Source organism: Arabidopsis thaliana, chromosome 2 (assembly GCF_000001735.4).
Source record: "Arabidopsis thaliana chromosome 2, partial sequence".
Taxonomy (NCBI): Eukaryota; Viridiplantae; Streptophyta; class Magnoliopsida; order Brassicales; family Brassicaceae; genus Arabidopsis; species Arabidopsis thaliana.
Genome location: NC_003071.7, coordinates 13,327,671 through 13,343,716, shown reverse-complemented (window position 1 = coordinate 13,343,716; position 16,046 = coordinate 13,327,671). Strand labels below are relative to the sequence as shown.

The following is a 16,046-nucleotide window of genomic DNA, read 5'->3' as shown; positions in this document are numbered from 1 at the left end:
TGCAAATTTCTAACCATTAATTTATAATTCCACAGCTTGCAAATCAAACGTATGAAGAAAATCAAAGTTTCAAGTCATGTATATATACAAACTTCAAAGGGTCCAAAAACTCAAAAGCAAACAAATGCAAATCATAAACACACTAAACACTCAACTTTGAAGTCCTATCTTTTATACAAAAAATCAAAACAAACAAATGAAAGTATTGCAGTGAGTGTCACAACAACACTGTACAAGCCCACACAAGCCTATTCTTTATCTTACGTAAACGCAAACTCTGCAACCACGCCTGTTACCCCTTCTCATTGGCCTTTGGTTGAAATATTTGCACCAGAGACCACAAAATGTCCATCCTCTGCATTACTTTGCTGTTTTGGCTCTGCCATTCATATATCAGTATCTCGATGTTAGTCAGTCATATATATCATACTAATCCAAAGTTCAATCAAAACCAAGGAAAATACTTTGATTTGCTTTGGAATCTCTTTCATGAATTGGGTAATTCGACTTCCTACCTCAGTTACAAAGCATATCCATGTTTTCTCGCCCTGAGTCTCGGTGAAACCTCTTAGGATGACGAGGTCTAAGCTCCTTATGACGTTTGCTATCTCAAGAAAATGGCCACATTCTTCACATAACATCTGTCCAATACCCAAAAATACTTTTAATACACACTCGCAGAACTTGGGACTCGAGTTCAAACAAAGATTAAACTAAACCAAAGAAAAGAGACAAAATGTAAGATTACATACCTCGATAAGCACCATCCCCTGCTTGTTCAGATTCTCCACGATGATCGAGCTTACTTGAAGATGACCTCCAACCTCCACTGCGCAGCTTGAACCTTGCATACCAGTTTCCTTTTGTTGCATCTGAGATTACAAAGGTATAAGCTAATTTTGATATTTACTTCTGATTTTCAGTTGAGTTTTTCTATATATCTCCATGTGCCTAATAATCCTATCTTCTCATTCAAGGATTCAGAAATTTGATCCACTATTTGCTACATCAATCAATCAAACCTAACAAACTGCTTAATGTGTTCATTTACAAACTATGGAGGCTGGAATAAAAATTTCTAGGATAGAACAGAGATTATCAGTTATCAAGAAAGCTGACATTTTTACCTTTTCATTAGCACTTTTACTGAGCTTTTCAGCATGCTTAGTAACATTCTGCAAAAAGAGCATGTGTTTGATCGTTCGTTCTAGCAAAGAATCGATACTGCACTGAAAATGTGACAAAAATATTAGTGAATGACAAAAATATATTATAAGTTAAATTCATTACAAAGGAAGGTGCAAGTAATCTTGTAGCTAGGAAGAGAAAAATCACCTTAGATCCATTAGGCACAAGTTCTCTAAGTTCCTTGATTCGATCTTGAATAAGTTGCCTGTCTCTTGGGCGAGGTCGAGAACTTTCACCAGGTTTGGCCCTCTTTTTGTTCTTCTTGGGTATGTCCAGGGATGTCTGAAACTGATCACTAGAGGAGCTGGGGTACGTAGATGAGAATCCAATTGAAGAAAACGCTCCACAAATATCTGATGAATTTTGTTGGGTATCCACCTCTGCCATTGGTGGCTGATTCATAGCACTATTAATTGGGTTAACAATATTATGCTTCTTCTGACCTGAGGGTTCTGCCAGTTCCATGTTAGTAAGCAATGATTGTACCGATCTGCTCGACATCATATCATCCCTCGCATTACCATCTCTTTGACACACATTAGCAACCACAGCATCTAGAAGATTCTCAGGGCCAGGGTCAAACGTGAGCTGGCTATGACTCATATCGTCTGTTGGTCTCATTGTTGAACCATGTTCAGACTTCAGTAGCTCCTCCTGACCAGTGTTCGTTTGCTTGAAAGCAGAGCCTAACGCTTCTAGTAGCTCGCTGCCAGCAAAAGTATACCCAGATGAGATCAAAGCATCAAATTGACTAGACTCGCAGTTCCTCCCCAGCATACGCTCAGTCTCTTTTATGTATTTATTTCCTTGGTTCTCAGATAGTTGGAACACTTCATTATGGTAAGAACTTTCTTTATCTGTTCTCGAGGTAGCCTGAAAAGTTGAGTCCAGGCGTGGATATGATTGGCTTGTTATCAATCTTTCAGCCTCAATTGCTAAAGCAGATGTGCTTGTATCATTGAGCACATGATTCTTCATATACAGATGTAAATTAGGATCTAAATCCCTTGAATCTTTGCAGCCACTAGTCATTCCCACATGAGGTGCATCCCTGATTATATTAGTACCTACTTGATTCTCATGTTTGGCACCAACCAAGTCAACTGGAAAGCCAAACGTAACACCACTATAACTCCCACAAGTAGATCCTTGCACAACTTCACGACCACCAACAACTTGGGCTGCCTTCTCCATGACAAGACATGACGAAGGAGTATTGTAAGGCATGCTATCACTTCTTCTAGTTTTGTATTGAGTTAGAATATTGGACTCTTCCACGTCCATAGCTTTGTCAACTTCTCCAGAGCAATCAGGGAAAGCCTCAGCATGTAAACCTTCAGAAGGCATTTTTGGCTGCAACAAAATTATACAACACATCATGGTCTACTCAGGAAGTCAGTGGAGGTTTGAGTAACTGTTAGAAGAACCCTAAGCACTTTACTCTCCCCATTTTGCAAATAACAAGAAATCTAGAAAAAACATGAATCCATATTTGAATGAAGAAGATCTTTACCAGACATAACGAATTGTTCATATTACATTGCCTTAAATTTGCTGCATGGTCTGCCAATGGATCCCTAAGTGCCAGAAATAAATGTCGGATATGATTCACAAAATTCACATCTTCATTAACCTGCTCCAAACAAATACAAAATAAGACCAGATATGTATATATGTGCCATCTATTATAAGTGTGCAGGTGTTCTTCCTGGCTATTATTTTGTAACTGCGAACACCGCATCCAATTTTAAGATCTTACTTACTTTACACAAAGAGCCTAGCTGAACAACTCCACATGGACCAACAGCTACTACAAGAATGGTCTGCGGAGAAGGAAGAATAGATATTTTAAAAAGGAAAGTCTCCAGTGGCAAACTTTGAGGATGTTCTTGACAAGTATGTATAATAAAGCAGACAGAAAGAGCACTAAAGAAAAATCCAAATACCTTAATTCCAGCAGAAATTTGACTTTCCCAAACGTTATGAAACTGTAATTAAAAAAAGACATTTGGTTTAAAAACACGAAGAAAACAAATTTAATTTCAGATAGAAAGTCCCTAACCTCAAATGCTGAGTTACAGTTGTTATAATTTTCGGGAAATACCCATTGGTGTTCTCCAGAAACTGCAACTTGTCCTACAATCCTGTTTATATAGATATGATAACATAATTCAACAATAGACCCAAGATTGTTAACTATTGTAAAAGCTAACATCAAGCTCAAGGACACAACAAAAGCTTTGCATTATGTGGCTACTGTCAAATAAAAAAAGAAGGAAAAAGGGCACATCAAACTATAGGCATGATAAGAGTGAATCAGAGCAATATATTCTTACCCTTCCCCTAGAGAATAGACATGATAAGACATCTTTGCCACAGCTAACCCAAGGGGGTCATGTGCTCCATGCATATTCGTCCCATGATGGTCATAGTAAGCATCCTCCAAGGTAAGTACCCTACAGGTGTTCATTATTCAAAAAATTGAGAAACTATCTGGTCAACTAAAACACTAAAACATATAAAGAAATAGAATCCTGAACTGCACACAAAACTTAAAAGTACAGAAACAATCTTCAGACACTTAAACTACAATTGTTAACTTAAAGCTGCTGCATTTCGATATAAGGTTCCATATTTCCACTCTAGCAAGTTGAAGTCAATACACCTAAATCAATTACCACAGTTCTAACTCGTAGACAATTATAATGATCCACCACGCAAAGACAGTAAAGAGAATTGTTTAGATGACTCACATTCGAGATCCTCGATGATTAAGTTGCCAGAACACAGCATAGTCCCAGTCCGTGTTAAAGCAAAAGCTCTTCAGTATCTCTTGAGAAGTAGAACCCATTCTAAAGGGTAAACCTCAAAACCCCGGACTCAAAAACCACAAATCAGAACTCTAAACAGTTGTTTTATACTATCTCCTCCCCAACCTCTAATAAAAAAAAAAAGAAGCTTCTTTTGATTCGTTTTCGATGAGATACAAAGTAACTAACTACCTCTGTAAGAACCTCTTCCAGCTTGTTCCCTTCGTAAACCAGCTCTTGGTTTTATGGGCGGACCTACTTCATCTTGTGATATTTGCCTCTTACCCATCCCTCCCAAAGATACAAACTTTGAATCGGATTACGAATAAAAACCCAAGAAGGAAACTAATTTAGCCCTAGCTCAAACAAAAAACACCGAGAGAATCAGAATTTGAAACAGAGATAGATCTGCTGCAACTGCTACTCGCCATGGGAGAAATCAATATTGAAAATTCAAAAGCTAGAGAAGAAGAAAGAAGACAGTAGAAAAGGAAGCAGAGAGAGACAGAGAGATTGTAAGAAAGAATCGAGTTTAGCTTATGTCAGAAGATATTGATTAACTACAACAGTTGATCTCTGCATCACTCAGAGACACTAACAATCTCAGCCCAGAAATTCGCCGGAAAAAGGAAAGAACAGAGATAGAGATAGAGAGAGAGAGAGGGTAAAGGAGGCAGAGGTAAGCTAAAAGACGTTCCTTTTTAAAAGGGTGAAGGAGAAATCGAGCAAGTAAGCGGGTGAATCACGCACCATGCTCATTTTAGCAACGAAAGGCCAAGGATCGGTGTGCGCATGTTAACTATTCGAGTTAGTGGGATGGTGAGTGTGTGTGTGTTTGAGGGTATGGGATTTTATGGAGATAGGATCTCTCTCTCTTATAGAGTAATGGCCAGCAAAATGATTCACCAACTGAACTTTGCTTCCTTCTTTACTTTTTTTTTTACCCATTACTCACAAATTTATAAAATATTTTACACATTGCACTAATTTATCGTGTGTTTAATTACAAATTCATCACATTAACATCACAATCTTTTTTGTATTTCCCGCGGAAATTGTGCGCTAAACATTGTATACTCGGCTCGTTTACCGAAGTTGTAGGAAGTCTACTATGAATTGTATATCCCATGGGAGAAGAGAGTGATGAGGCTAGAGCTGCGGAATTAGTGGTAGGATTCTTAAAGGCAAGAGTTTGTGAGTCGAACCCAATTGTCTTTCTTGATAAGTTTGTATCATATATTTTATCTACAGAGTAGATAATTCGAATCTCGTATATGTATAAAGAGGTTAACCGTCTAGCAAAAATATTAGTGAACTATGTATATACTTTACTTTAAGGTGTCTATTTGTTTGATTTGACTCATACGTTGGTGGATAAGATTGTAAAAAAAAATGTTTGAGGAATTGCGTTTTCGAGGCTCATTCGTCTATAGTTTAATTTTTTTTTTATTTTGAATAAATTTTGAAGAGACAATTGTTTTTCCCATATACTATTAAAATATAATACTTTTGTAATAAAAAACCTATGATATTTAAAATGTTGTACATGTTTTATTACAACTTCCATAATAATTTTCCTTCTAATTCATAAGATAAAATATTCCGAAAATTTAGCAAGTGTCCCTCGTAGTCGTAGTGACAATCCTACTATATTATTTGGGAAGTACATTTTAAATATAACCTTAATTTTTGTAAGTAATTACATAGGTATGCCATTAGAAATAAAATTTTAAAAAGTAAATTAATTTATCTCTTTAAGGATTAAAAAGTCAAATACTAATTTAATTAATTAAATTAATTAAAAAACGAAATACAATATTAATTTCCAAAAATAATAGCCAATCAAAATCAACATATAAGATTTGATATCTAAATTTAATTAATTTAATTTAATTAGAAAAACGAAATAGATTATTAATTTCTAAAAAAGTAACCAATTAAAATCAACAAACTATATTTGGTATCTAAATTATCATATTAATTTTTTATTAATTATTATAGTTCACTTCTCATCTTTATATGATTCTATTTATACGGAAAAATAATATCATCATTATAAAAAAATAATTAGAGTTTTTTCGCATATGCCATAATTTGAATTTTTAAAAACAAATATAAACTGTTCAATACATGAAATAATATTATAACGGGTGAAAAATAGATTTAAGAAAACTTTCTACTGAGTAAGGGGACATAAATTTGAAATATTCATATTCAATTTCATACATATTATATTGAAAATTTATAATCTTATATATTACAATAGTTAATAACATATTAGATGTGATTCAATTTTTAATATAAGCTGAAAAATCCTAGAATTGACGGGTTTAGATCGATATTAATACAAGATGGTATACTACATGTGAAACTCTTAAATTAACAATCAAACTACAAGTGTATAATCTTAAACACTAAACAATATAGATAATATCAACAAAACATATACAACTCACAGTTTACTATACATTTAAAATCAAATAAAATAATATCATATATTTTTAAATCATCTTTACAATAAAAGTTTTTAGTTTAACTAAAATATAAGCCTACCTGCGGTATACTGCAAATTAATCTCTAGATTATAGGACTTATTGGATCTAAAGACGGGTCATCAAAGATTTCCTAAACTGAAGCAAAATATACTGAATATTCAAATATCTATCTGTTACCAAATTATAAACAAATAAGTCAATTTAATATTTTATATATGAAATCAATTAAATCTTAATCACATAAAATTAGCACAAAAAAGAAGTATTCAACAATTAAAAATTATCAAATCTCTGTGTTATATAAGTTTTGATACAATATTTGAATAAAGTGTAATATACCTTTTTAATTTGTATTCTTTAACTAATTTAAGCTAACTAATATATTTGCTAATCTTATATCTATTAAAACCGACTATCGTTTCTTATCTCTATAGTATTTTTGCAAGACTTTTTTGGTGGATTTGGATAAAAATGCATTCGGGTCATATGGTACATTTCCCTATTAAATAAATATGGTGCATACCCTTTTAATTTGTATTCTTTAACTAATTTAAGCTAACTAATATATTTGCTAATCTTATATCTATCAAAACCGACTATCGCTTCTTATCTTTATAGTATTTTTGCAAGACTTTTTTGGTGGATTTGGATAAAAATGCATTCGGGTCATATGGTACATTTCCCTATTAAATAAATATGGTGCACTCCTATGTTATTAGCTAAAATATTTAGATTATAATTCAGAGTCATATCATTAATAAAATTAATATTAATAAAATAAATGACTTTTTGGCAAGACGGATTTGGAGGGACGGGTTTTTGAATCAACATTAATAAAAAAGTAAAATATAATTAATCCACTGTTTCAATATGGGTTAAATCTTTAATTTATTATTTTTTAAGACCACTAATATTAAACATATCAAATCATCCTAATTTAGAAAAAATTATATAAAACCAAAAATGTTATATGGTATGTATAATGTTACTATATATAAAATTAAACTATAAAATATAAATGTATTAGAGAATGATACAATTTGCAAAACTTTTATATATAAAAAATAATTCTAAAATTTTAAAAATTACTACTTTGAAAAAAATCATGGGACGGATAAAAAAATTACAGAACGTGTTTTATTTTGGAATTGGGTTATATGGTGGATGTATTTGAATCAATATTTATAAAATTTTAAAATATTATTAATATGTTGTTTTAATAGGGGTCAAAACTTCAGTTTTTTTAACAATTGTCTCATGAATTCGTGGTATACCGTTACTTAATAACAATTATAAACTGTAAAATATAAATATTTTGTAAAAATAAAATTTGCAAGTTTTAATATATATTACTTTTAAAAATAAATCGTCCCGCGGTATACCGCGGATTAAAATCTAGTAATTATTTATAACTACAATTTGTTATTCTATTTTCTCGCAATGAATTTGAGGATTTTCAGCTTTAGAAAAAAAAATGATTTCATTTGCCAATATAAAGTTGAAACATATTGGAACTTTATAACTTGTCCATACATATTCTCACAAAATGATTAACTACATCGCTTCTTTTATTTCCCTTTTTGTATTGTCAACAAAAATCCAATGTCTTTTTCATACTCACTCATTTTGTCTTGTTTACCATAATCATCCTTGGACAAAGCAAATACCCTCGAATAATTTATGTGCTGGCCTATGTTATTTTTGGTTGCGGGTCCGTTATATAACCAAAATCACATAAGCTAATAATCACTAATATTTGTCAAAACTTATAGTCACCTTTAAATTGAAATATTGATAACTCATGTGTGTAAAATTTAGACGCAAGTTAAACAGCAAAAACATCCAATTCTTAGAGTAGGATGTTCAATCCAAATAAACCAAACCGGCTCAATCTCTGAACCGAAAACAACTGATTCTACAAGCAAACAAAACCTTAATTTGACTATTTTCTCTATTTTTGTCATTTAATAAACCGAGACAGAATCTGATCCAAACCAAAGAAGTAAAATACCAAACCAACACTTTTTTAGAAACATAAAGATAGGTAGTTAAATTATAACCAAAATTGAAATCGCATCAAACCACATTATACCACTCGGTAACATGTTTTAGATAGATACAAAATATTTTAAATCGTAACTTTTTAAATTTTAAAACTAACTAAAATCTAGATTGTAACATCTCTAATTTTAAACTATTTGTGAATAGTTTGTAACGATATTTTTCAAGTGTAAAATTACTTTGCAAAAACAAGAACAAAAACAACAATTGTTAGGCTCGAATTGACGGCCTAAAACAATTCCTAGTCCAAGTTTTTTTTTAAGATGTTGACATTTACAAAGATGATCTTTGTAAATACATTTATCTCAACAATTCACAAGTGTTTTCTGTCGACCATTTGGTAAGTTCATCAAAACCCCAAGGGTTGAGAGTATTTTGAAATATGTATATCAGATTTGGGTTCCACTTAGAAATTAAAAAATGATGATGTTTTACAATTGATAGCTCATAATATTCTATCTGGAGGCTCTTATTATATGCTCTCATGACTTGTTTCCATCAATGTGTTCTAATGCAACGCACCAACTCAACATCTATTTTCCCCTTTTCATCATTTTTATCTGTTAACTTGTTTAGCTGTAATTCAATTAATAATCCATATAAATATATTATCCTTCATTTTTAATCATTCTTTTTTCCTACTTTATTTCAGAAATTTTCAATTTAAAACTCTAAATATTATAAAATTATTCAAAACAATGTTTTAAGATTACACACGAATAGAGAAAGCTGAACATAAATTGTACCATTAGCTTACATATACATGGAGAATTTTTGGTTAAATAAATATTCATGACATCGTCGCCTTTGAAGTAAGTCATTGAGATTTGAGATAACTAAAGATGTTTTCATGAAGTCGTTACCTTCTGTTAATGATTATTTCCTTTAAGCCAATATCATCCTAAATTTTGCAAGTTCTTTGTTTTTAATATGTTTATATTTTGACATTTAACAATTACTGAGCTATCTTTAAAAGTCACATTTAAAAAAAGGGAGACAGTTGCACTTTTGTCGATTATTCATAAATTTCTATTCCACCGATAATTATACTAATAGATTTCTATATGTTTCCGAAAGTTGGCATTAATTAGAACAAAGCATGCCTGTATCAAATTGTTTCAATGTCTTTCAAATGAAAGAGCTTTTGATAATATGTTTTAGTGGACAACGTTTGAACTATAATGACTTGGTCCGTAACTGATAAGCCATGCAAATAATTCTTTTAATTATTTTTTAGTTATGAATTAAAAATACATTTGGTTTGAAGTGATTTGTTATTCTGTTTTTTTTTTCCCCAACAATTATGTTCAATATACTATTTATAAAAAAAAACATACTTCACAAGACTTCTTAATTTCCTCTGCATTGGCTTATTTGAGTCAATATAATAAAGTTATTGACAATAATAAATGTTTCGTAATTTCGAACTCACATGACTAGCTATGTATGACATATATTTTACCATATGGACATGCATGGTTTTGGAACCCTTTCAAAAACATTTTTGTAGCATTTTGAACTTATTATTATTAGTTACAATTATAACAGAATATCTATTTTAGATTTTCATAAAAAAGTAAAGTTAAACGAATTTTTTTCTACTAAACTCTCAAATTTTTTTTATAGTAAATTAACTATTGGTTTTGTAAAATACTGAATACCAAAGCATATGTTTAAGAATTATATGTATATCACATAGTTTACAGAAGAAGAAGAAAAACTTAAATTTCTGCAAAGATAATATAATTTAATTTTTCTAAAATAGCAAAGAGAAATAAAATGAAGGTGAGATATCCATATTCTTTTTACCAGAAAGAAAATAAACGAATCTTAAAAAATAGATTCCAAAGGTAGGGTTTTGAAGGTTTCTCCAAAAAGGGAATTGGGTCAGAAATTGCTTAAAAGAGTGGCAAAGGTCTCTCTTTTTTTTATTTTTCTTTTTTGGAGATTTTAATTTATAACTTATCTCTCTATTTTTTCTTCTTTAATAAAATACTTTTGTTATATAGTACAGTATATTACTGTTTGGGAAAGGCTTTTTCAAAGGAAAACAATGAGACTTAGGAATGTATGATGGGACTACTTGTGGTCCATACAAGATCTAAGGAATCTAATAATTATTGTCCTTATAAAGAAAACAAAAAAAAAAGAGAAATCTCACTCAATACAAAATTCCATTTTTTCTTCTTCTTCTGATGTATTCTTTTTGGCTCATTGGAATGGCCATGAAAAATCATAACCTACCTCACTACCAAAGTGATATCCTCCAGTTTTATTTCTTGATGCATTATTTAGATGGCTCTCTTTTTAATCTGTTGTTTTTGTTTTTAGTTTCACTTATTTCATTTACCATAGGTTATTATATAGTAGAGATGTAAATCGTGTGTATTGATGGCATATGGATAAAGTAAAATGAAGAAGCTTTGTAAGTTGTGACAAGATGACTAGAGAGTCAATAAAGATGACCGGCCTATAGTTGTTAATAGTGACAATATAGCTTGAATTAATTGCTAATCTAGAAACTCAATAATCATTAGTCGTCAATATACAAATCTATTGAAACAAAAATTATTGACAGTCCTAATATTATCACTTAGGAATTTAGGAAATAGTCTCAACGGATTAAGGAGAATGCAGCAAAGGTTCCTTCAATTACATAACATAATTAGAAAGAGAAGTATCATTTCTAGGATTGAAATATGTTAGCAATGTTCTATTAAGCTTTTCTGATACAAAAATGTATCTATTAATGATAAAAAGACTCAGTATTTATGAGAGAGTGGAGGAGCGAGATCGGACACGACGATGATGATGATGAAGGGTTTAGTATTTATTTTAGGTTATTTGGCGCGAATCCGACTTGTGATGGTGCCACGTGGACTCCCGCCGAATTCCGTCCGTTAATACTTCGCGCGATTTTCTTTGTGAAAGCCCAGTAGGCCCAAATGATGCTCTCAGAAACACACCTCTCTCTCTTTTTTCATTCTGTCTTTTTCTCTTGTGCAAATAAACCAATATATTTTTAAGCTGTGAAATTGAATATTATTGAACATTGGGTTCACAATATACCAGAAATTTTCTTCTAATTCACGGAACCGAAGTCCCAAATGGCCAATGACCCTTTGGAACTTCGGTAGAGGAACTAAGAGGAGTATTAAAGTGGCTTGAGAAATTAAACTTAGATCCAAAGGAACTGGTTATTTGCCTAACATATATGAAAATGTCTAACGGATTTAATCAAATATAAAGGGACATAATCAGAAAGAGAATTGTCATCAAGGATTTAGATATGTCATGGTTGGGAGATTAAATCTGATCTCTTTCCATACTTCACACAACAACGGTCCTTATAGTCTTGTTCTATAAAGAATTCTGTTACAAAATGCATAAAATTACTCTTTATTGATAGAGAAATAACCTCATTGTCATAATTCAGAAAAAGATGAAAACACCTTCCTAAATAGTTTGTCATCTACTTGTTTTCACCCTTTTACTTTACTTAGGAACTTTATAACTTAGTAGTCTCTACACATCTGTCTCATGAATAGACTATAACATATTTGGCAGTCCAAAAATAAGTTAGAACCCAAAGTAACCGCAGCCGATGGAACCACGATCTCAAGAAAGCAGTGGAGCCATCTCTTGCTTGTTTTCTTCTTCAAGACGTGATCGGATTGTTAGAGGAGATGCCAACTTGTTTATGCTGCATATTAAAGTTGCTTACATGAGCGATCCATAAAACCAAGAAAAAGTGAGTTGAGTATATGTGAGATATTAGACTCACCATACTAGAACATCTCCACTTGATGATTTTTTCTCAGACATCCATTCAGGGACAATTTCTTGCAGTAAGATTAGTTGTTCTTCAACTTCCTCTGAAAAATGTAAGTGAGGCAAGAACAGTTAGGATGGTTTTCAAACAATGTAAAGAAAAGTAATAATGAGATACTTAGTGGTTAGAGGGCTTACTTCTGTCAGTAATATCAGAGTGACCGGCAATGATCTTGTGCACAAGCTCTTCTTTTGTGATAACCCAACGCCTTATCGATTGAATTAAGTAATGGATGACATTGAAAAGTTTAGGTAGACAAGCGATCATCTTTCGCCTTCTTTTTGCCAGAGAGATTGCTGGATTTTGATCCTCAATCGCTTTCCTCTCTTGTTCTTTTATCTGAAATGAGCAAAAAAACAATCTCAGTAAGTAAAGCCAATCTCAGTTTGTACTTCTTAATCTCAAACTGAAAAGTATAAAGCAAAATTACGAGAAGAAAAGGAATCACTAATAGAGATGTATTACCGCATGTCGAAGTTTATCAGGAAGTATGCTGAGTATTTCATCATCGCTGGATACATCTTCTTCTGGTACTTGATCAATGGGTATATCATCTGTGAAATCCATAGTTCTCTCATCCTCAGGATAAGAATCAAAGTTCAGAGACAAGGAACGCCTCACGAGCTTAGTCGGTGGGTCAGCAGAAATATCATCTGGATTTGTATGACCGTTGCTTCTTTTCAGCGGACGAGCTGCCAGAGAAGTACTCATCAGCCGGGCAGGAGTTGAAGCAAATTCAGGTGGAGTTGCAGTAATGACTGGTGTTGAGTCAATAATCGCCGGTGTTGAAGGAAACTTAGCCAGAGTTGACACTGGTTTGACTGGAGTTGGCAATATATTAATCTCAGACAAAGTCTGTTTAGCAGGAGTTGAAGTTGGTTTGGTTGGAGTTGGAGCAATGTTAATCTGAGACGAAGTTGGTTTAGCCAGACTTGAAGTTGTTTTGACTGGCGTTGATGTGATGGGAGATGAAAACAATTTAGATGCTGGAATAGAAGCCATCTCTTCCATGAGAGAACTAACACGCTTGACTTCAACATTTGAGTTTTCAACTGGTTTCCTTCTATTGAAGGGCTCAGGAAGCGGTTCCTCTGGAACTTCATCACCCTAAAACAGAGAATAACACCATTAGTACTTGAATAAAATCACAATGCAACTTCCAAAATCACTAAAATAGATAGGGCATTATACCTGAGGGTGAGCTTTAACAAAATCCGCAAGTCTAGCCCGAAACACTTTCCGAAGAGCGATTTTCTTACTTTCCGATTTCGACTTGTCGTTGTATTCAACAGCATCGGCATTGAGCGTAACATGAAGGTCCGGTTTCATACAGCAAGTAGTTTCATCATGTATCAATACTCTCTTAATCTCAATCGCTTCAGGCAATATATGCTTTATTTGAGCCAAGTGACTATAACAAAACCTCCTGAAATATACATCCACACAAGAATTATATAAACACACCAGAAACAGACTCGTGAATATCTAAAATCTAGAAAAGTTATCGGAGAAATCTATAAAACCCAGATCTAAAGTATTCTTTTGTCTCATCGAACCTATAAAGTATAAAAAGCAAAGATCAAAATGGTTTATTTATTCAGATCAGATCCCATAAACACGATCTAGATTATTAATTTGTCTTATCGACTCTATAAAGTTTAAAGGCAATAACCAAATTTGGCTTATTTATTCAGATCAGATCCAATCAGTGACAATCACAAACACGATTCAAATTGAAATGTCAGGAAGACTACCTCTCGGTTAAATGCTCGATTTGTTTAGAAATGTTGGAGAATGTTGGCTTAGAACCTCTTAATTTCGATAACAACATCGAATTATCCAATGCTTCAAAGAACTTTCCCAGATTCTCGTACCTGCACAAATCCAAATCCTAATCAGTTAAAAAGGGGAAAAAATTGAAACTTTTTATAAACCCTAGAGATTAAAACTTACTTCTCCGGAAGTTTCTCTTTCTCTGCATTTTTGTTAGAGCTTTTACGTTTTGAAGGAGAAGATGATGATGAATCGAAAAAGAGCCTGCTTTTGGCAGATGAAGCAACCGGATCTTCAGATCTGCGACGAGATCCAGCGGCTTGACGAATTTCTTTCACTGATAAAGCCACAGATCGGTTTCTCGATCTACTAAGCATGTTCTCAAGTGGTTTTTCCGGCGTAGGCAATGCTACAGAAGACGGATTTGGATTCCCGGTTTGAGATTTCGAAGACGGCGAATCCATCACCAATCGTTTCTTCGATTTGAATGGAATGGATCTAGAAGAGCCTGGTGTACTCATTTTTATCAACAATGTCTATAGAGTGTCAGATGCAGAGAGGAGATAGTGGAGGAGATAGATGAAGACGATGAAGACGACGGAAGAAGAAGAAGGGTTTAGATTTATTTAGGTCTTTGGCGCGCAATCCTACGTGTACCAAAGCCACGTATACCTCCCGCGCCTATTAACCCGTTGCTTCCCGCGAAAACACTTATCTACGAAGAAGCCCATTAATTAGGCCCATTATGAATTGCTGTCTCTGAACGAATCTAATAGATGCAAACCAAAGAGACCAGATTTCTTTTTTTCAACTTGTGATTTTTTTTATATGAACATGATTTATATAAGGTCGTCGTGCAATGTTTATGCTGCTTGTTCAGTATTTATAGTTTTTTTGAAAAATCAAAGATAATCTCATCATAAGGAATCTTATCAACAGTAAAATATTAAGATAAAACAGTTAGCCCAGCAAATCAAATATAATCAATGGTTTAGTTTATGTTTTCTATGTTTCTCTTTCTAAACTTTGAATATATTTACCACATCCTTATTTTAAATCATAGAATTAAACAGTTTTTAAATGATTATGATATTTTTTCTATTGTCATTTCTAATATTTTACTAACAAAACTTTAATTTTATTTGTCTATTAAATGTTATATTTTTCCGGTATTGTTATTTCTGTATATACTTGAACTTTTTCTTATTAAGGTTCGTCGTTTCCATTTTATTTTATATTATATTTGCTAATGAGGAAATCTATATAAAATCATGAAATAAATATTGATTATTAAAAGAAAACACATAAATATTAAACATTGAATATTACCACATCCCTATTCTAAATCAAAGAATTCAATAAATTTTCAATGATTATGAGATTCTTTTCAATTGTCATTACTACTATTTTCTTACTAACAAAACTTCAACTTTTCTTTTTATTAAATGTTATACTTTCCGATATTATTATTTCTCTATATACTCTTATTTAAATTTGTTGTTTTATGTCAATATATGAAGTTTTGATGATTATAATAATAAATACCAATTTTTATTTCTTTTATCGGTTTATCGTCTAGTTGACAAAAAAAAATATAATGCCGTTATAAAATAATTATAACTTTCATGAGTTTTTATTTTTGATTAACATTTAAAAAATTAAAGGAGCTAGATGTATCAATTTGTATTATATTATGCTCTGAGACTAAATATTGATCTTGATACCAAGAATCTGATCTAGATCCAAAATTTATGTCAACTGACTCACTATCATATTTTCAAAACTCAATTTTAAAGTTAGTAATATAATGTACATCTTAACTATTGTTTTTTTGGGTCTGTTTAGAATCTGGGCCGGTGCCCACTCAAAACAATCGGCCCATTATAC

General features: G+C 32.2%; 2 protein-coding genes across 4 annotated transcripts, besides 1 other annotated feature; both read right to left on the bottom strand.

Annotated features, from left to right (window-relative positions):
- Positions 1-6: 6 nt before the first annotated feature.
- Positions 7-4,899, bottom strand: CPUORF7 (transcription factor bHLH155-like protein; the record flags this gene model as incomplete). 3 transcript variants are annotated; one of them, NM_128684.5, is made up of 11 exons in its annotated part: positions 7-379; positions 516-641; positions 753-872; positions 1,128-1,229; positions 1,336-2,541; positions 2,702-2,821; positions 2,952-3,011; positions 3,135-3,176; positions 3,251-3,332; positions 3,525-3,644; positions 3,942-4,899. In NM_128684.5, the coding sequence occupies 11 exons, from the start codon at positions 4,037-4,039 to the stop codon at positions 293-295; spliced, it is 2,163 nt and encodes a 720-aa protein (NP_180686.2). The 3 variants fall into 3 exon arrangements, with proteins under 3 accessions (NP_180686.2, NP_001031454.1, NP_001031453.1); NM_001036377.1 differs by having other exon boundaries at positions 55-379; positions 465-641; positions 3,942-4,630; NM_001036376.1 differs by lacking the exons at positions 7-379; positions 2,702-2,821; positions 3,135-3,176 and having other exon boundaries at positions 408-713; positions 3,942-4,020; positions 4,191-4,287.
- Positions 4,183-4,287: a sequence feature (AT2G31280.uORF1).
- Positions 4,900-11,885: 6,986 nt separating the features above from the next.
- Positions 11,886-14,855, bottom strand: CDT1A (CDT1-like protein A). Its single transcript, NM_128683.4, has 7 exons — positions 14,340-14,855; positions 14,141-14,260; positions 13,578-13,812; positions 12,852-13,493; positions 12,524-12,725; positions 12,339-12,429; positions 11,886-12,257 (listed from the first exon to the last, which is right to left on the bottom strand). Exons 1-7 carry the CDS (start codon positions 14,678-14,680, stop codon positions 12,173-12,175), a joined length of 1,716 nt encoding a protein of 571 aa, NP_180685.1. The 5' UTR covers positions 14,681-14,855; the 3' UTR covers positions 11,886-12,172.
- Between the last annotated feature and the right edge of the window lie 1,191 nt (positions 14,856-16,046).